The 22,845-nt window shown below is 49.8% G+C and overlaps 1 protein-coding gene across 1 annotated transcript in view; it reads left to right on the top strand.

The window, feature by feature from the left end:
• Positions 1-22,845, top strand: part of LOC139249346 (immunoglobulin superfamily member 1-like) — a 99,917-nt gene that overhangs the window by 10,057 nt on the left and 67,015 nt on the right. Inside the window, exons 2-5 of the mRNA XM_070872327.1 lie at positions 9,927-10,220; positions 15,221-15,514; positions 18,343-18,648; positions 20,342-20,632. Coding sequence (XP_070728428.1) covers positions 9,927-10,220; positions 15,221-15,514; positions 18,343-18,648; positions 20,342-20,632 — 1,185 coding nt within the window. The remainder of the gene's footprint in view (positions 1-9,926; positions 10,221-15,220; positions 15,515-18,342; positions 18,649-20,341; positions 20,633-22,845) is intronic.

Here is a 22,845-nt window from a genome sequence, read left to right as displayed (position 1 = left end):
AATCCCATTTCAGCTCAGTGAAATTGGCTTTACCACAATTGAGAACTTTTTATTCCTAGTCCACCTTTGTCCTTTTCCATAACTACCCTAAATCTAACTGAATTATGATCACTAGCACCCAAGTGCTCTCCCACTGATACCCCTTCCACCTGCCCAGCTTCATTCCCCAAAACCAAGTCCAGAACCACCCCTTCCCTTGTTGGGCTTGTTACATACTGGCGAAAGAAGTTCTCCTGAAAGCATTTTCGGAATTCCACCCCTCTGTACCATTCACACTGCCTTTTTCCCAGTTACTATTGACCTGCCAGTCACTCGGAGTGAGTAAAGGTAACAGGTGATGGAGATGGGGCAGAGTTTTTGCAATATTACAAGTGAAACATTAAATCGTCAGAAACAAACCGAAATGGAACAATCAATTTGATGACAATGCCCAGCCAGATATAACACTATTACTGGCTAAGATTTCTGTCGGACAACATTGCCACCCACTGAAGCTAAATAACTGTACAATTTACAGTTTAGTGAGAATTAAGCACGGTATAAAACAATGGCGTAATGTTGCTTCAGTATGTCAGGTGGGTAGGAGGAACTTCCAGGCCTTTTAGTCCAATGTCCGTCATAGGGAAGTTACTATGTCGTGATGTTGGTGACTGTACGTTTGGACAGATAAGATCAGATCAGAGCAAGCATGGATTTATACAGGGCATGTCATGTCCATTGACTCATTGAATTTTTTGAGGAGCTAAAAAATGCGGTAGATGAGGGAATGTTTATGGATGTTATTTATGTTGACTTCCAGAAATTAACAAAAATGGGAGTGGATGGAATTGGAGGGAACCTACTGCCTTGTATAGGGAATTGGTTACAATGTAGGATGGGACGGTCTTCGCAAGATCCTACAAATCCCCCGGGAGGACAGATGCACCAACGTCAGTGTCCTCGACCAGGCCAAAATCCCCAGCATCGAAGCACTGACCACACTCGACCAGCTCCGCTGGGCAGGCCACATTGTCCACATGTCAGACACGAGACTCCCAAAGCAAGCGCTCTACTCGGAACTCCTACACGGCAAACGAGCCAAAGGTGGGCAGAGGAAACGTTACAAGGACACCCTCAAAGCCTCCCTGATAAAGTGCAACATCCCCACTGACACCTGGGAGTCCCTGGCCAAAGACCGCCCTAAGTGGAGGAAGTGCATCCGGGAGGGTGCTGAGCACCTCGAGTCCCATCGCCGAGAGCATGCAGAAACCAAGCGCAGGCAGCGGAAGGAGCGTGCGGCAAACCAGTCCCACCCACCCTTTCCCTCAACGATGTGTCCCACCTGTGACAGAGACTGTAATTCCCGTATTGGACTGTTCAGTCACCTGAGAACTCACTTTTAGAGTGGAAACCAAGTCTTCCTCGATTTCGAGAGACTGCCTATGATGATGATGATGACAATGCATAGGACTCAGAGAATGGGCATCATAGATATGTACTCCAATTATCGGAATGTGCAGAGTGTTGTCCCACAGAAACTGCAGCCGTAGACTTTTGCTGCATTTATAAATGATGTTGAAGAAGGAATAGAGAAGCGTGTAGCTAAGTTTGTTGACGACACTAAATTAGATGGCACAGTAAATAGTGTGGATTGTAGCAGAAAGTTGCAAATAGACATTGATAGATTCAGTGAGCGGGCAAATGGTTGCAGATGGAGTTCGATCTAGGAAAATGTGAGCTCATCCGTTTGGACAGAAGAGTATTTTCTAAATGATGATAAGCTCAGAACTGTGGATGAGCAGGAAGGTTTATGGGTGAAATTACAATCACTAAAAGCTAGTGGTCAGCTACAACAATGATTTGAAAGGGCAATGCAATGTTTGTCTTTATCTGAAAAGTGCAGGAAACCAAAGGGGAAGCAATTAAGTTTCAAAAGTACCCAGATTAGACCACATTGAGAGTTCTGTGTTCAGTTCTGGGCTCCACAGCTCAGGAAGGATATACTGAGAGTTCTGGGCTCAGTTCTGGGCCCCACAGATCAGGAAGGATATACTGAGAGTTCTGGGCTCAGTTCTGGGCTCCACAGCTCAGGAAGGATATACTGAGAGTTCTGGGCTCAGTTCTGGGCTCCACAGCTCAGGAAGGATATACTGAGAGTTCTGGGCTCAGTTCTGGGCTCCACAGCTCAGGAAGGATATACTGAGAGTTCTGGGCTCAGTTCTGGGCTCCACAGCTCAGGAAGGATATACTGAGAGCTCTGGGCTCAGTTCTGGGCTCCACAGCTCAGGAAGGATATACTGAGAGTTCTGGGCTCAGTTCTGGGCTCCACAGCTCAGGAAGGATATACTGAGAGTTCTGGGCTCAGTTCTGGGCTCCACAGCTCAGGAAGGATATACTGAGAGTTCTGGGCTCAGTTCTGGGCTCCACAGCTCAGGAAGGATATACTGAGAGTTCTGGGCTCAGTTCTGGGCCCCACAGATCAGGAAGGATATACTGAGAGTTCTGGGCTCAGTTCTGGGCTCCACAGCTCAGGAAGGATATACTGAGAGTTCTGGGCTCAGTTCTGGGCTCCACAGCTCAGGAAGGATATACTGAGAGTTCTGGGCTCAGTTCTGGGCTCCACAGCTCAGGAAGGATATACTGAGAGTTCTGGGCTCAGTTCTGGGCTCCACAGCTCAGGAAGGATATACTGAGAGCTCTGGGCTCAGTTCTGGGCTCCACAGCTCAGGAAGGATATACTGAGAGTTCTGGGCTCAGTTCTGGGCTCCACAGCTCAGGAAGGATATACTGAGAGTTCTGGGCTCAGTTCTGGGCTCCACAGCTCAGGAAGGATATACTGAGAGTTCTGGGCTCAGTTCTGGGCTCCACAGCTCAGGAAGGATATACTGAGAGTTCTGGGCTCAGTTCTGGGCTCCACAGCTCAGGAAGGATATACTGAGAGTTCTGGGCTCAGTTCTGGGCTCCACAGCTCAGGAAGGCTGCATTGCCTTTGGAGGGGATGCGATGGAGGTGCACCAGAATGATACCGGGGCTTAAAAGGTCAAATTATGAGGACGGACAAGGCTTGTGTTCCCTTAAGTATAGAAAATTAAGAGTGATCTAATGAAGATGTTTACGATGATGCAAGGGGTTGACAGGGGTTGCACCTTAACGTTAGAGTCAGGCAATTGAGGAATGATGTGAGAAAACACCACACAAAAGGCACTGGAAATCTGGAACTGTCTCCTCAAATTGCCGTTGATGTTGGGTGAATAAAAGGGAATTGATCGGTGTATGTGAGGCAAGGGTTTACGGGTTTCGTGACCACAATAGAGTTAAGCTCTACATCAGCCAGTATCTAATTCAATGAAGGAACATGCTTGGGGCATTCAGTTGCCTCCTCCTGTCCCTCTGCTTCAGTGGGAAACGTTTAACAAATATTCAGTTCCACGATTCAAATAGATTTTATTAAACTAAAATCTTTAGCACAGCTGCAATTATCTTTTTCTGCTTCTAGTCTGGCACCCCACCTCAGAACTGTTAGAATACAACGTAACATAAGAACATTAGAAATAGGAGCAGGTGTCGGCCATTTTCCCCTCAAGTCTGCTCCGCCATTTAATAAGATCATGGCTGATCCGATCATGGACTCAGCTCCACTTCCCCACTCCCCATAACCCTTCACTCCCTTATCGCTCAAAAATCTGTCTATCTCCACCTTAAATATATTCAATGACCCAGCCTCCACAGCTCTCTGGGGCAGAGAATTCCACAGATTTACAACCCTCTGAGAGAAGAAATTCCTCCTCATCTCAGTTTTAAATCGGCGGCCCCTTATTCTGAAACTATGCCCCCGAGTTCTAGATTGCCCCATGAGGGAAAACACCCTCTCTGCATCTACTCTGTCGAGCCCCCTCATTATCTTATATGTTTCAATAAGATCACCTTTCATTCTTCTAAACTCCAATGAGTATAGGCCCAACCTGCTCAACCTTTCTTCATAAGTCAACCCCCTCATCTCTGGAATCAACCTGGTGAACCTTCTCTGAACTGCCTCCAATGCAAATATATCCCTCCTTAAATACGGAGACCAAAACTGTATGCAGTACTCCAGGTGTGGCCTCACCAATACCCTGTACAGTTGTAGCAGGACTTCTCTGCTTTTATACTCTATCCCCCTTGCAATAAAGACCAAGATTCCATTTGCCTTCCTGATTACTTGCTGTACCTGCATACTAATTTTTTTTGTTTCATGCACAGGACCCCGAGAACCCTCTGCAGCATTTTGTAATTTCTCTCCATTTAAATTATAATTAGCTTTTATATTTTTCCGCCAAAGTGGATAACCTCACATTTTCCCACATTATACTCCATCTGCCAAATGTTTGCCCACTCACTTAGCCTGTCTATATCCCTTTGCAAATTTTTTTTGTCCTCCTCACAATTTGCTTTCCCACCCATCTTTGTATCATCAGCAAACTTGGTTACATTACACTCAGTCCTTTCATCCAAGTCATTAATATAGATTGTAAATAGTTGAGGCCCCAGCACAGATCCCTGTGGCACCCCACTAGTTACTGTTTGCCGACCAGAAAATGACACATTTATCCCGACTCTCTGTTTACTGTTTGTTAGCCAATCCTCTATCCATGCTAATATATTACCCCCAACCCCGTGAGTTTTTATCTTTTGCAGTAACCTCTTATGTGGCACCTTATTGAATGCCTTCTGGAAATCCAAATACACCACATCCACTGGTTCCCCCTTATCCACCCTGCTCCTTACATCCTCAAAGAACTGCAGTAAATTTTTCAAACATGATTTCCCTTTCATAAAACCATGCTGACTCTGCTTGACTGTATTATGATGTTCAAAATGTCCTGCTACTGCTTCCTTAATAATGCACTGCAGCATTTTCCGACTGGCCTATCGTTTCCTGCTTTCTGTATCACTCCTTTTTTAAATAGGGGCGTTACATTTGAGGTTTTCCAATCCGCTGGGACCTCCCCAGAATCCAGGGAATTTAGGTAGATTACAACCAATGCATTCTCTATCTCTGCAGCCACTTCCTTTAAGACCCTAGGATGTAACCATCAGGTCCAGGGGACTTGTCCACCTTTAGTCCCATTATTTTATCGAGTACTTTTTCTTTAGTGATAGATTGTTTTAAGTTCCTCCCTCCCTATAGCCCCTTGATTATCCATTATTGGGATGTTTTTAGTGTCTTCTACTGTGAAGATTGATACAAAATACTAAATGATGTCATGCAGATAAAATTAAAACAAACTTGTACATGGAAACACTCCGTTTGGCTCAATTACCGAATTGACTCACTAAAATGTAGCTATAATCGCGTAGCTCAAAGATTTTCCACAAACCTTTCATTCTCCCTTTCCTTCGACCATTTATCGAATCGATTAGTAAATGTTGATGTGGCCTCTGCCTCACAACGTACCTATTGCTCACTGCACTAAGCCTCTTACATTGATCACAATTGGCATCCATCTGTTTTACACTCCCCAGTCAGCCCTTCTGAATTTTAAACACATCTAACTAGGTTGTTCAGATGGGCGCAGGAATTTGCAAAGGGACATTGTGAGATTAAATGAGTGGGAAAATCTATGGAAAATAGAGCTGAGTGTCGGCCAGTGTGTGGTCAAAAGGAAGATGAGTAGATCTGAAAGTGATGTGATGGAATACTCCCCACTTGCCTGGATGGTGCAGCTCCAACAACACTCGAGAAGCTCAACACCATCCAGGACAAAGCAGCCGCTTGATTGGCCCCCCATCCACCACCTCCAGCACTCACTCCCTCCACCACCTCCAACACCCACTCCCTCCACCACCTCCAACACTCACTCCCTCCACCACCTCCAACACTCACTCCCTCCACCACCGGCGCCCCCTGGCTGCAGTGTGCACCATCTACAAGATGCACTGCAGCAACTCGCCAAGGCTTCTTCGGCAGCACCTCCCAAACCCGCGACCTCTACCACCTAGAAGGACAAGGGCAGCAGGTGCACGGGAACACCACCACCTCCACGTTCCCCTCCCAGTCACACACCATCCCGACTGGGAAATATATCGGCCGTTCCTTCATCGTCGCTGGGTCACAATCCTGGATCTCATAGAAACGTTTAAAATTCTGCCGGGTTTAGACAGGTTAGATGCAGGAAGAATGTTCCCAATGTTGGGGAAGTCCAGAACCAGGGGTCACAGTCTAAGGATAAGGGGTAAGCCATTTAGGACCGAGATGAGGAGAAACTTCTTCACCCAGAGAGTGGTGAACCTGTGGAATTCTCTACCACAGAAAGTAGTTGATGCCAATTCACCAAATATATTCAAAAAGGAGTTAGATGAAGTCCTTACTGCTAGGGGGATCAAGAGGTATGGTGAGAAAGCAGGAATGGGGTACTGAAGTTGCATGTTCAGCCATGAACTCATTGAATGGCGGTGCAGGCTCGAAGGGCCGAATGGCCTACTCCTGCACCTATTTTCTATGTTTCTATGTTTTTTAACAGCACTGTGGGAGCATCTTCACCACACGGACTGCAGAGGTTCAAGAAGGCAGCTCACCACCACCTTCTCAAGGGGCAATTAGGGATGGGCAATAAATGCCGGCCTTGCCAGCGACGCCCACATCCCAGGAATGAATAAAATAGAAACAATTGCAGTAGTGTGTAACTGGTGAGAAACTAGCAACTGTAGAGATGTGGGAGTACAGGTACAATTCACCAAGAGCTGGTGGGCATACAAAATGCAATCAAAAGCACTAATGGAATGATGGCCTGTGCCTGATTACAATGCTGAGAATGTTATGCTTCAATTGTATAGCGTCTTGGTTGCACCCGATCTGGAGTACAGTGTTCAGTTTTGGGCACCACACGTCAGGTGGGATATAGTTCTCTTGGGCGGGGTGCAGTGTAGATTCACCAGAATGATACAGAGGCATAAAGAGTTAAATTACTATGGTAGGTTGCATGCAATAGTTGTGTATTTCCTGCAGAATCGAAGATTGAGCAGTGAACTTATCGATGTTTTCAGAATGATAAAAAGTTAAGAGGCAGGCCTTTCAGGAGTGAGGCTAGGAAACACTTCTACATGCACAGGGTGGTAGTAGTTCCACAAACAAACGTTGATGGAAGGTCAATTCTGGCATTAACAAGGGAAAATACTACAATTTATTATTAGGGACGAGGTAACACTTAGAAAAGCAGAAGATGATTGGGAAGGGTCGTCAACACTGATTCATCAAAGGGAAATCATGTTTGATAAATCTCTTAGAGAAATTTGAGGTTGTAACTAGCAGGGTAGATAAGGGGGGAACCAGTGGATGTGGTGTATTTGCTCGGGGAACCAGTGGATGTGGTTTATTTGCTCGGGGCACCAGTGGATGTGGTGTATTTGCTCGGGGAACCAGTGGATGTGGTGTATTTGCTCGGGGAACCAGTGGATGTGGTGTATTTGCTCGGGGAACCAGTGGATGTGGTTTATTTGCTCGGGGCACCAGTGGATGTGGTGTATTTGCTTGGGGAACCAGTGGATGTGGTGTATTTGCTCGGGGAACCAGTGGATGTGGTGTATTTGCTCGGGGCACCAGTGGATGTGGTGTATTTGCTCGGGGAACCAGTGGATGTGGTGTATTTGCTCGGGGAACCAGTGGATGTGGTGTATTTGCTCGGGGAACCAGTGGATGTGGTGTATTTGCTCGGGGCACCAGTGGATGTGGTGTATTTGCTCGGGGAACCAGTGGATGTGGTGTATTTGCTCGGGGAACCAGTGGAAGTGGTGTATTTGCATGTTCAGAAAGCATTCGATAAGGTGCCACACAAGAAGCTATTCGACAAAATTAGGGCTCGTGGGATTGGGCAGCCACAAGGACATGAAACCAATAGAGTAACTGTCAGAAATGGTGCTTTAGGCACTACATGTACAGAGAAAACTAAAAGATGCAAAGTGATTAAAGCAGGAGAGAAAAATAAGAACCATGCGAGTAAAACATTCGAGCAGAAGGACAGGCTCGGGTGATTCACCCAAAGAAGTGATCTTTATACACGAATGCACAGATTATAAGGAATGAATTGAATGAACTGCAGGAGCAAATTCTATTGGGGTTATGACAGGGCAGCCATTGCTGAGACAGGGCTGAACAATGGTCAGGACTGGGAACTAAATACACCAGGTTCTAAGGTCTACAGGGCCGATGGGGAAAATGGCAGACGGGGAGGAGTAGCCTTAGTGATTAAGGATGAAATCACTTCAATGATAAGAGAGGATATAACGAGAAGTAAGCGGACAGTGGAGGTTTATAGATAGAATTAAGAAATGGGAAAGGATTTAAGGCTGTAGTGGGGGCTGTGCATCGGCCCCTGGGAGCAGCTGTGAAGTGGCAGATTGTATAAATGCAGAGATTCGACAAGCGTGTAATAAAGGCAGAATGGTTTTAATGGGGGATTCTACCTTTCAAATAGATCGGGAAAAGCAGACTAGCACCTGCCAGAAAGGTAGAGAATTTCTTGAGTGTGTCCGGGATAGTTTTTAACAGTACGGCTTAGAGGCAAAAAGCTGGAAAGCCAAATTAGATTAAGTAATGAGTAATGAGTGTGAACATTTATCCAATAGCGATCATAACATGATTGAGTTCAACATCATGTTTGAAAGGGAGAAACATGAAACAGCTGCGAAGATTCTACATTGGGTAAGGTCAACTTCAACGGGATGAGGCAGAGATGGTCCACAGTAAACTGGGCAAATCTATCCATGGGGAAAACGGCAGAGGATCAGCGGGAGAGGTTCACAACCCGTTTATATCCCTGAGGGGCACCAGCTCGACTGGCCAAATAAACAGCCATGGACAACTAAAGAGGTATGGGACTGTGTAAAACTAAAAGAAAAAGCAGAATAACCCAGATCCTGGCGGATGGGAGATACAGACAGCAAAGGGTGACAAAGGAGAGAGAGAGAGCTACAAAGGGGAGTACGAGAAGGAACTTGCCAGGGATGTCAAATCAATCCGAAGAATTTTTACATTTACATGAGGAAACCGAGTGTGGTCAGAAGTGATGTTGGATCCCGAAACACTGAAAGTGGTGACACTGTCAGTGACAACGGGGAAATGACTTTGCGACAGTCTTTACAGTGGAGGAAGAGGATAGCATGCCGGAAATCCCAATGAAGCTAATATTGGATCAGGGACAGGGACTCAATAAAATTAATGTAAGTAAAAGAACAGTAATGAAGAAAATAATGGCACTAAAGAGTGACAGGTCCCCAGGACCAGCTGGTTTCCATCCCAGGGTTTAAAAGAAGTAGGTGAGACATTGCAGATACCCGAACTATAATCTTCCAAAGTTCTCTCATTGAGGAACCGTCCCTTTAGATTGGAAGATTGCACATGTCACTCTGCTATTTAAGAATGGCGAGAGAGGCAGTGGGACTTGAGCTGGGAGCAAGAGCAAGATAAAGAGTGAGGGAGATCAGAGGCATAGGAGGAGAATCAGGATTCATTTCTTCACACAGAGAGTATTAGCAATCAGAAACTCGCTCGCCAAAAGGCTGTGGGTTCTGCTACAATTGAAACTTTCACGACTGAAATTGGCAGCGTTTTTTTTAGATAGGTGTATCAAAGGATATGGATTGAAAACGTGCAGATCAGCCATGGTGTAATTGAATGGCGCAGCGAGCACGAAATGCTGAATGGCCCCCTCATGTTCCCATGTTTCGATATTCCTGACCCTGGATTGCACTCTGCTGCAAAGTAAACAAGGGAATTAGACTGAAATATCAGACCCGTCTAACTGGATGGTTGTTACCGCAACTGCCCAACTCATCTCGGGCCGTGGACTGGTATTTCTTTTATATATCTACTGACAGCGGTGTGTCAACAGTGAATCACACTCACCTTCATAATGCCTGAAATTCTATCTATTTTTTATATGGTGAAATCCATCTTTAAACTTTTATTTCAGATCCTCTGGTGATTCCAAGAATTGCTCTGGACCAGTATTCGGGTGTGTACATTACAGGAGAGGCAGCCACTCTGACATGTACCAGCCTTGGGCCCTATAGTGGCAGCCCCTTCACTTTCTACAGAAACAATAATTTACTGACCCGCACAGACAATGGCCGGCGCTGGGCCAGGCTCCGCATCGATCACATTGCTGAGTGGGACAGAGGAGCGTACACTTGCCGGGATTCGAATACTGTTTTTGGAAGAGAGGTGCAGTCACAGCACAGCAACCCTGTTGAAGTGACAGTAACAGGTAAATGAAAAGAAAGATTGCGTTATTCTATAGCACCTTTCACGATGTTAGAATGTTCCGAAGCATTTACCAACCAATGATGTATTTTTATAATGTTGTCACTGTTGTAATATGGGTAATGCGACAGCTTATGTGCGCACTGCAAGATCCCACAAAAAGCAATGAGATAACGGTATCAGTAACCATCGCCAGTCACCTGGCCCATATAATGGCCCCGGTATCAGTAACCATCGCCAGTCACCTGGCCCATATAATGGCCCCGGTATCAGTAACCATCGCCAGTCACCACCTGGCCATATAATGGCCCCGGTATCAGTAACCATCGCCAGTCAGCTGGCCATATAATGGCCCCGGTATCAGTAACCATCGCCAGTCATCTGGCCATATAATGGCCCCGGTATCAGTAACCATGGCCAGTCATCTGGCCATATAATGGCCCCGCTATCAGTAACCATCGCCAGTCACCTGCCCATATAATGGCCCCAGTATCAGTAACCATCGCCAGTCACCTGGCCATATAATGGCCCCGGTATCAGTAACCATCGCCAGTCACCTGGCCCATATAATGGCCCCGGTATCAGTAACCATCGCCAGTCACCTGCCCATATAATGGCCCCAGTATCAGTAACCATCGCCAGTCACCTGGCCATATAATGGCCCCGGTATCAGTAACCATCGCCAGTCACCTGGCCATATAATGGCCCCGGTATCAGTAACCATCGCCAGTCACCTGGCCATATAATGGCCCCGGTATCAGTAACCATCGCCAGTCACCTGGCCATATAATGGCCCCAGTATCAGTAACCATCGCCAGTCACCTGGCCATATAATGGCCCCAGTATCAGTAACCATCGCCAGTCACCTGGCCATATAATGGCCCCGGTATCAGTAACCATCGCCAGTCACCTGCCCATATAATGGCCCCGGTATCAGTAACCATCGCCAGTCACCACCTGCCCATATAATGGCCCCGGTATCAGTAACCATCGCCAGTCACCTGCCCATATAATGGCCCCGGTATCAGTAACTATCGCCAATCACCACCTGCCCATATAATGGCCCAGGTATCAGTAACCATCGCCAGTCACCACCTGGCCATATAATGGCCCCGGTATCCGTAACTATCGCCAATCACCACCTGCCCATATAATGGCCCCGGTATCAGTAACCATCGCCAGTCACCTGCCCATATAATGGCCCCGGTATCAGTAACTATCGCCAATCACCACCTGCCCATATAATGGCCCCGGTATCAGTAACCATCGCCAGTCACCTGGCCATATAATGGCCCCAGTATCAGTAACCATCGCCAGTCACCTGGCCATATAATGGCCCCGGTATCAGTAACCATCGCCAGTCACCTGGCCATATAATTGCCCCGGTATCAGTAACCATCGCCAGTCACCTGGTCATATAATGGCCCCGGTATCAGTAACCATCGCCAGTCACCTGGCCATATAATTGCCCCGGTATCAGTAACCATCGCCAGTCACCTGGCCATATAATTGCCCCGGTATCAGTAACCATCGCCAGTCACCTGGCCATATAATGGCCCCGGTATCAGTAACCATCGCCAGTCACCTGGCCATATAATTGCTCCGGTATCAGTAACCATCGCCAGTCACCCGCCCATATAATGGCCCCGGTATCAGTAACCATCGCCAGTCACCTGCCCATATAATGGCCCCGGTATCAGTAACCATCGCCAGTCACCCGCCCATATAATGGCCCCGGTATCAGTAACCATCGCCAGTCACCTGCCCATATAATGGCCCCGGTATCAGTAACCATCGCCAGTCACCTGCCCATATAATGGCCCCGGTATCAGTAACTATCGCCAATCACCACCTGCCCATATAATGGCCCCGGTATCAGTAACCATCGCCAGTCACCACCTGCCCATATAATGGCCCCGGGATCAGTAACCATCGCCAGTCACCTGGCCATATAATGGCCCCGGTATCAGTAACTATTGCCAATCACCACCTGCCCATATAATGGCCCCGGTATCAGTAACCATCGCCAGTCACCTGGCCATATAATGGCCCCGGTATCAGTAACTATTGCCAATCACCACCTGCCCATATAATGGCCCCGGTATCAGTAACCATCGCCACTCACCTGGCCATATAATGGCCCCAGTAACAGTAACCATCGCCAATCACCACCTGCCCATATAATGGCCCCGGTATCAGTAACCATCGCCAGTCACCTGCCCATATAATGGCCCCGGTATCAGTAACCATCGCCAATCACCACCTGCCCATATAATGGCCCCGGTATCAGTAACCATCGCCAGTCAGCTGGCCCATATAATGGCCCCGGTATCAGTAACCATCGCCAGTCACCTGCCCATATAATGGCCCCGGTATCAGTAACCATCACCAGTCACCTGGCCATATAATGGCACAAGTATCAGTAACCATCGCCAGTCACCTGCCAATATAATGGCCCCGGTATCCGTAACCATCGCCAGTCACCTGGCCCATATAATGGCCCCGGTATCAGTAACCATCGCCAGTCACCACCTGCCAATATAATGGCCCCGGTATCAGTAACCATCGCCAGTCACCTGCCCATATAATGGCCCCGGTATCAGTAACCATCGCCAGTCACCTGGCCCATATAATGGCCCCGGTATCAGTAACCATCGCCAGTCACCTGCCCATATAATGGCCCAGGTATCAGTAACCATCGCCAGGCACCACCTGGCCATATAATGGCCCCGGTATCAGTAACCATCGCCAGTCACCACCTGCCCATATAATGGCCCCGGTATCAGTAACCATCGCCAGTCACCACCTGGCCCATATAATGGCCCCGGTATCAGTAACCATCGCCAGTCACCTGGCCCATATAATGGCCCCTGTATCAGTAACCATCGCCAGGCACCACCTGACCATATAATGGCCCCGGTATCAGTAACCATCGCCAGTCACCTGCCCATATAATGGCCCCGGTATCAGTAACCATCGCCAGTCACCACCTGCCCATATAATGGCCCCGGTATCAGTAACCATCGCCAGTCACCACCTGCCCATATAATGGCCCCGGTATCAGTAACCATCGCCAGTCACCTGGCCATATAATGGCCCCGGTATCAGTAACCATCGCCAGTCACCACCTGCCCTTATAATGGCCCCGGTATCAGTAACCATCGCCAGTCACCTGGCCATATAATGGCCCCGGTATCAGTAACCATCGCCAGTCACCTGGCCATATAATGGCCCCGGTATCAGTAACCATCGCCAGTCACCACCTGCCCATATAATGGCCCTGGTATCAGTAACCGTCGCCAGTCACCTGGCCATATAATGGCCCCGGTATCAGTAACCATCGCCAGTCACCTGCCCATAGAATGGCCCCGGTATCAGTAACCATCGCCAGTCACCTGCCCATAGAATGGCCCCGGTATCAGTAACCATCGCCAGTCACCTGGCCATATAATGGCCCAGGTATCAGTAACCATCGCCAGTCACCTGGCCATATAATGGCCCCGGTATCAGTAACCATCGCCAGTCACCACCTGCCTATATCCACAAATCTCACTCTTGATTCATTTCAAATTGTCAAATTAGAATCAAATGTAAATTGGAAGAAAATCCATAATCCATGATCTATTTTTCCCGAATTTGTGGCCAGTGACGAAGCAAAGGCGTTGACCCCTGACCTCGAAGTAAGTTACCCACCAACATCTCCTGAGGCACTTTGAGAAAGCTCATTGTTTTGCCACAGGTCTGGTGACTGCGGTGCTGTAAATAGGGGATTCTGAGAATGACGAGCGAGACCACATCAGGCTGTCTAGGTAGCCAATCACATTGAAGAATTCTCACAGCCAGAAAACCAGGAAATAAAAAGTAGCTCTTATCCTTATGTTTTAAAACTGTTACAGAGAGAGTGAAATAAATATTGGGACTTTCACGTGTGGATAAGGCTGAAATATAATAAACAAACGTTTTAAAAATGTAATTTTTAGCATAATGGAGATATTTGAAATGCCACAAATAAAAAAAAAACGTTTTGGGGCAGAACATTTGTTTAGAAGTCAGTAGGCTGTTAAAATGCCAGTTAAAACTATTCCAAGAAAGGTGCACATTGAATGTTTTATTTAACAGCGATATTAGCATGGAAAGGCCCAAATTTTGGTCAGTTCCCTGGATTTCAGGGTTTGCCAGCTATGGGGAGGTGGCGATTCACTGTGAAACCAATGTAGGGGCAGTAAGTGATTGACCATAACTCCAGCATTTGTGCATTGTGGTGAATGGTGAAGTTGTGGTCAGTTTGAGAGAGGTAATGACGGGAAATGCTGAGTGTTTGCCCCATCGCCCACCGCACAATCCAGGCCTGTAACTGTGTGTATTCATGGGATAAATTCACCTGCTATCATTGTTTACAATTGCACCTCGCTCTCAGAAGCCCTTCACTGACTATCAAGCTTTTGCAAAGAGTGTACAAGGCAGTGTATTTATATCCTTGCTTTATGGTGTGCTCTGAGCACTCGGAGCGGCCCTGGTTCTTTTCATTGAGAGCAGCAATATGAGTTAAGCCAGAAGTCGCATTTCTTATCTACGGAACGACATTCCCGACTGAGTGCAACACGGAACATTGGGGAAATTAATTGGCAGTACTTAGAATCGCCCTGTGTGACCAGATGTTGTTCTGATGAGATGATGGATTGATGGGGTCTGTTTATGGTTATTCCAGGCTGCTGGAGTTACTCCTTAAATCAACACGCGGTGTATGATCCCCCACACACTGCTTCAGCACAAATAGAAATTGCAGATTCATTCATTCTCGGTGCAATTTCTGGACTGAACCCCAATTTTGGACACATCTGTTGCACTTGTGTTTTGATGCCCATGGTTGTTTGATGTCCTTGTGTGGAATGTGCTGCCACAAACACTCCCCTCCGACACTACATAGATAGAGTTCCCAGCCTTCCATTCACAGGAAAACCACAGATCTACTAACCATTGCTTTTGCCCTTTGTGTGACCACAGACCCGATAACCAGGCCAGAGACCTCTCTGGATCAGCCCAGCGGGGTATATTTAGAAGGAGCAACAGTGACTATCACCTGCACCGTGACGGGACAATATGTGGGTGAAGTTTTCTACTTCTACAGAGAGAGCCGAATGCTGTCCTCCCGCCAAATCTTCTCCAAGCACAATATTGGGACTTTCATGGTCACTGGGACTAGCCAAGGAGGGCGGTATGAGTGCCGGTATGGAACCTCGGTCAACGGCCGCTGGTTGTGGTCCCAGCTCAGTGAGTCAGTGTGGGTGACCGTAACAGGTAAGTCACAGAGATAGAGATGGTGGACATGTCTGTTCCGGCTCGGGTTATTGGAGAAAATCCAGCTTTATTCACTGTAACAAAGCGCAACGTTTAATATACAGGAGAGAGGAAAATAACAGCATGTATTTTGATCTAATTCCTCAACTGGTGACCGGACCCCTGGGACAATGCTGGACCCAGCCACTGTGTCTCTGCAGCCCACTGCAGCCTTCCTGGGCCTTCACTTTGCTCCAGCTCCTCAATATATCAAAGTTCATCTCTCCTACTTTAGCACTTTCAGAAATGTTGCTGTCTTCAATATATTTCCCTGGACCTGAAATCCGGTATATAGCAAGAAAAGGAATCACATTCTGTAAAGTGCTGACCCTGCAGTACAAACTCACTCTGGACCGAGACCTTTATTTCACAGCTCTCGAGTGCCTCACTTGCCTGAGACCTGCCTTTATATACCTGTGTGGAACAGGTATGCAGTGTCTCCTGCAAGTGCACCCCTGGTGGTAAGGTAAGCTTGTGGTTACAAGTCATCTCTAGTTACAGTCATGTATAACATGGTAAGATACCGTGATATACAGTAGTGTGAGATACATGACACATTCCTAAACCTGCTGTGTCAGAATGTGCTCAAGAATTCCATTTAGAAATGTGCCAACTGTTGTATAGACAAACGCACAAACTAGTTGGTACCAGGAAGAGCCGGAGAGTGACCATGTGTTCTCAGTGGGGCTGGTTGACAGGAGAGTTGGGGAGAAGGCACTGGGTCCTCCTGGCCACCCCGAGAGAGCAGGCGTTGCCTCGGTTTAACATCCACATCGCCCCCCTCCAGTAACTGGTGTCAGCTCATGGTCTCAACCTTGGAGTGTCTGAACACACGGCCTCCAATACCGGGGTGGGAGAGCTGATAGTGCGTCCGCCCCACAGTGAACTTGTTAATGGAAGCCCATTGCCTGTCCCGGGTACACGCACTGTCCGTACTGGGCTTTTCACAATTGCCATCCTGCCAGAACACTACGCATATTGCTGGAACTCATCATTTGCTCATATTGAGATCTATAGCATGTTTTATTAATAATTATCATATCAGCCCGGAGCCCATGTCCTACACATTGCTCACATCACTGCCCAGAAACCATGTCCCAGAGTTTGGTCACATCACTGCCCGGAACCTGTGTCCCAGAGTTTGGTCACATCACTGCCCAGAAACCATGTCCCAGAGTTTGGTCACATCACTGCCCGGAACCTGTGTCCCAGAGTTTGGTCACATCACTGCCCAGAACCTATGTCCCAGAATTTGGTCACATCACTGCCCAGAACCTGTGTCCCACACATTGGTCACATCACTGCCCAGAACCTGTGTCCCAGAGTTTGGTCACATCACTGCCCAGAACCTGTGTCCCAGAGTTTGGTCACATCACTGCCCAGAACCTGTGTCCCAGAGTTTGGTCACATCACTGCCCAGAACCCATGTCCCACACATTGGTCACATCACTGCCCAGAACCTGTGTCCCAGAGTTTGGTCACATCACTGCCCAGAACCTGTGTCCTAGAGTTTGGTCACATCACTGCCCAGAACCCATGTCCCACACATTGGTCACATCACTGCCCAGAACCCATGTCCCAGAGTTTGGTCACATCACTACCCAGAACCCATGTCCCACACATTGGTCACATCACTGCCCAGAACCTGTGTCCCAGAGTTTGGTCACATCACTGCCCAGAACCCATGTCCCACACATTGGTCACATCACTGCCCAGAACCCATGTCCCAGAGTTTGGTCACATCACTACCCAGAACCCATGTCCCACACATTGGTCACATCACTGCCCAGAACCTGTGTCCCAGAGTTTGGTCACATCACTGCCCAGAACCTGTGTCCCAGAGTTTGGTCACATCATTGCCCAGAACCCATGTCCCACACATTGGTCACATCATTGCCCAGAACCTGTGTCCCAGAGTTTGGTCACATCACTGCCCAGAACCTGTGTCCCAGAGTTTGGTCACATCACTACCCAGAACCCATGTCCCACACATTGGTCACATCATTGCCCAGAACCTGTGTCCCAGAGTTTGGTCATATCACTGCCCAGAACCTGTGTCCCAGAGTTTGGTCACATCACTACCCAGAACCCATGTCCCACACATTGGTCACATCACTGCCCAGAACCCATGTCCCAGAGTTTGGTCACATCACTGCCCAGAACCCATGTCCCACACATTGGTCACATCACTGCCCAGAACCCATGTCCCACACATTGCTCACATCACTACCCAGAACCTGTGTCCTAGAGTTTGGTCACATCACTGCCCAGAACCCATGTCCCACACATTGGTCACATCACTGCCCAGAACCCATGTCCCACACATTGGTCACATCATTGCCCAGAACCTGTGTCCCAGAGTTTGGTCACATCACTGCCCAGAACCTGTGTCCCAGAGTTTGGTCACATCACTACCCAGAACCCATGTCCCAGAGTTTGGTCACATCACTGCCCAGAACCCATGTCCCACACATTGGTCACATCACTGACCAGAACCCATGTCCCAGAGTTTGCTCACATCACTGACCAGAACCTGTGTCTCGGGAAGCTGGTTATAGGCACTGCCCAGTGATGCTGATTGGTCGTTTCCAGCCAAGCCGTTGCTGACAGGATCGTGTGTTCCGATGGTTTTGCAGCGGAACACTTTTGCTTTCTATGAACCTTTGTGGCGCCGCGTAGAACAGGAGCCTGACCCCAAAGCGCCCGTTTGCCACCCGGCAGGACCGGGTCAGAGCAGCTCGGTATGGCTCGGTGTGTTGACATTAATATATGTCCTTTCCCTCCTGCAGCTTACCCCCACAAACCGGCATTGTCCACTAACCGGCGGGAGCGAGTCTTTGAGGCCGGAGAGACCGTCTTGGTTACCTGTCAATCACCGGCACCTTATTTGGGCAGCAGGTTCTTTCTGTACAGAAGAGGCCAAAATGCACCAATCAGAACAGACACAGCCATGGCCTCACAATCCAGGGTTACCTTCAACATCACAAACCTCCTGGGGATCGGCTCAGAATATTACTGGTGTGTTTATAAAAACACTGTATCAGAGCGCGAGGTAATCTCAGAGCGCAGTGATACCATGAAGGTAACGGTCGTGGGTAAGTTGCAATTTCTGCCACTCTTACATCATTGCCCCGACCAGAGTATCCTCTGCACAGAACGAAGGTTTGCCACCAGTCTCACGGTGCCAAACAAGACCATTTTACCCCGACGTCTGTGCAATCACACGGCGCAAAGTTTAACTCTGCACTGACCGCACCAGGAACAGATTTCAACTCCACTGAGTGCAACGTCATCTCCTGAGGGTAATATCTGGGTTCAGGAATCAGACATTGGCTGCTTTATTCACTGCTCAATGTCATGAAATCCTGATGTCACCAAATTCCCCCCCAACACCGACACACTGACCCCCCCACTGTACACGGGTATCGCCCAACACCGGTACACTGACCCCCCCCCCCACTGTACATGGGTATACCCCAACACCGGTACACTGACCCCCCCCCCACTGTACACGGGTATACCCCAACACCGACACACTGACCCCGCCACTGTACATGGGTATCCCCCAACACCGGTACACTGACCCCCCCACTGTACATGGGTATCGCCCAACACCGGTACACTGACCCCCCCATTGTACATGGGTATACCCCAACACTGGTACACTGACCCCCCCCACTGTACATGGGTATACCCCAACACTGACACACTGACCCCCCACTGTACACGGGTATACCCCATTACTGACACACTGACCCCCCCACTGTACATGGGTATCGCCCAACACCGGTACACTGACCCCCCCACTGTACATGGGTATACCCCAACACCGACACACTGACCCCCCCCACTGTACATGGGTATACCCCAACACTGGTACACTGACCCCCCCACTGTACACGGGTATACCCCAACACTGGCACAGTGACCCCCCCACTGTACATGGGTATCGCCCAACACCGACACACTGACCCCCCCACTGTACACGGGTATACCCCAACACCGACACACTGACCCCCCCCCACTGTACATGGGTATACCCCAACACTGGTGCATCGACCCCCCCCACTGTACATGGGTATACCCCAACACTGGTACACTGACCCCCCCCCCCACTGTACATGGGTATACCCCAACACTGGCACAGTGACCCCCCCACTGTACATGGGTATACCCCAACACCGACACACTGACCCCCCCCACTGTACACGGGTATACCCCAACACCGACACACTGACCCCCCCCACTGTACACGGGTATACCCCAACACCGACACACTGACCCCCCCCCTACTGTACATGGGTATACCCCAACACTGGTGCATCGACCCCCCCCACTGTACATGGGTATACCCCAACACTGGTACACTGACCCCCCCCCACTGTACATGGGTATACCCCAACACTGGTGCATCGACCCCCCCCACTGTACATGGGTATACCCCAACACTGGTACACTGACCCCCCGACTGTACACGGGTATAGCCCAACACCGACACAGTGACCCCCCCACTGTACACGGGTATGCCCCAACACTGGCACAGTGACCCCCCCACTGTACATGGGTATACCCCAACACTGGTACACTGACCCCCCGACTGTACACGGGTATATCCCAACACCGACACAGTGACCCCCCCACTGTACACGGGTATGCCCCAACGCTGGCACAGTGACCCCCCCACTGTACATGGGTATACCCCAACACCGGTACATCAACCCCCCCCCCCCACTGCTGTGGTGATCCACAGAGCCGCTGTTAATCTTCGTGCCATTTCTTTGACCACAGATCCACTGACGGCGCCAGTGATATCACTGGACCAGCCGAGTGGCGTGTATTCACCAGGAGATACGGTGGTCATTACCTGCGCCCTAGGCAGAGAGCATCACAGCCCAATCTTCTTTTACAAAGATAATAAACTGCTGTCGTCTCGTCAAATCTTCACCAAGGACAACATTGCAACATTCCCGATTACAAGTATGGAGCAAGCCGGGCGCTACCAGTGTCAGTATGAAACCTTCAGCACAACCAGACGATTACTGTCCCAGCCCAGTGAGACTGTGGTGCTAACTGTAGCAGGTGAGCAGGGCAACAGATTGTTCATGTGTCAGCAGACAATTTAACCAGCGGTCCTTTCCCCTTCCTGTCGGGCCGCTGACACTATACTTATTACTCCATGTCGCCAAAGACAGGTCTTCACCCCACTCTCACAGTTTCTATCGTCAACCCCCACTACACACGCACAACCCAAGGTAATACGTGTTTTCCCCCGAACCCAGCCTGCGGGAGAGGAGAGAGTTGGGATTACAGCCGCACAATTTAATATAATCGAGTGTTGAATCGGTCAGGGCACGGACTGGGCGCTCGCTTGAACCCGCCCTGTTACCAGCAGAAGGGTTTGGGAAAACTCTTCCGTTCAACGCAGTACTGAGGAAACTCTGCATTCCGGAGATAATTCCTCATTTTAGTCACTGATCGCAAATACCTGATGAGGTGCAATATCAGTGTAATACCTTCTTACATGGTAAGTGTAGGCCGTGGGATATCAGTATTCATCCAATTATACCCGCTCCATGTCTGAACGATCAAATTCATCGTGGGAGCACACTGCCAGGTATCTAACCCCCGGGGATACCCCCCCACACTGCCAGGTATCTAACCCCCGGGGATACCCCCCCACACTGCCAGGTATCTAACCCCCGGGGATACCCTCCCCACACTGCCAGGTATCTAACCCCCGGGGATACCCTCCCCACACTGCCAGGTATCTAACCCCCGGGGATACCCCCCCCACACTGCCAGGTATCTAACCCCCGGGGATACCCTCCCCACACTGCCAGGTATCTAACCCCCGGGGTCACCCCCACCTCCCCACCCTGCCAGGTATCTAACCCCCGGGGATACCCCCCCCACACTGCCAGGTATCTAACCCCCGGGGATACCCCCCCACACTGCCAGGTATCTAACCCCCGGGGATACCCCCCCCACACTGCCAGGTATCTAACCCCCGGGGATACCCCCCCTTCCCCCCCCCACACTGCGGGGTATCTAACCCCCAGGGTCACCCCTCCCCCCACACTGCCAGGTATCTAACCCCCGGGGATACCCCCCCTTCCCCCCCCACACTGTCAGGTATCTAACCCCCGGGGATACCCCCCCTTCCCCTCCCACACTGCGGGGTATCTAACCCCCAGGGTCACCCCTCCCCCCACACTGTCAGGTATCTAACCCCTGGGGATACCCCCCCTTCCCCTCCCACACTGCCAGGTATCTAACCCCCAGGGTCACCCCCCCCCCACACTGCCGGGTATCTAACCCCCGGGGATACCCCCCCCACACTGCCAGGTATCTAACCCCCGGGGATACCCTCCCCACACTGCCAGGTATCTAACCCCCGGGGATACCCTCCCCACATTGCCAGGTATCTAACCCCCGGGGATACCCTCCCCACACTGCCAGGTATCTAACCCCCGGGGATACCCCCCCTTCCCCTCCCACACTGCGGGGTATCTAACCCCCAGGGTCACCCCTCCCCCCACACTGTCAGGTATCTAACCCCTGGGGATACCCCCCCTTCCCCTCCCACACTGCGGGGTATCTAACCCCCAGGGTCACCCCTCCCCCCACACTGTCAGGTATCTAACCCCTGGGGATACCCCCCCTTCCCCTCCCACACTGCCAGGTATCTAACCCCCGGGGTCACCCCCCCTTCCCCTCTCACACTGCGGGGTATCTAACCCCCAGGGTCACCCCTCCCCCCACACTGTCAGGTATCTAACCCCTGGGGATACCCCCCCTTCCCCTCCCACACTGCGGGGTATCTAACCCCCAGGGTCACCCCCCCCCCCCCACACTGCCGGGTATCTAACCCCAGGGTCACCCCCCCCGGGTCACTGGGCCTTGTCATTTTACACATTTCTCTGTCACATAAACAAAGTTGTGTAAAAAATATTTTCAAAATGATCCTGTTCTGCAGAACATTTAAACGTCACGCTGTGGTGATTTTCCACATCTCTGACTGAGTCGTGTTTTGGCAGCCTGCGAGCTTTCCCACCGAGAGAGGCAAGGACATCCATTGCACAGGGACATGGTTCCTCTGCTTCCCCGGCCAGTCACGCACCATCCACACTTGGACACACGTCGCCTCCATTCACTTGCTGCGTTAAAACCTCGGAACTCCACAACTATCTGTGTCTCCTCCATAACTCCTGTACAGGGTAGGATGGGGAGAGAAAGGGAGGCTTATCAACAGATAGCGAGGGCTCAGTAATGCAGAGACCCGAGAGGAGCGT

This window comes from Pristiophorus japonicus, unplaced genomic scaffold (genome assembly GCF_044704955.1).
Source record: "Pristiophorus japonicus isolate sPriJap1 unplaced genomic scaffold, sPriJap1.hap1 HAP1_SCAFFOLD_307, whole genome shotgun sequence".
NCBI classification, from domain to species: domain Eukaryota; kingdom Metazoa; phylum Chordata; class Chondrichthyes; family Pristiophoridae; genus Pristiophorus; species Pristiophorus japonicus.
The sequence above is the reverse complement of the archived record's forward strand: the minus strand, read 5'-3'. Positions and strand labels throughout refer to the sequence as shown.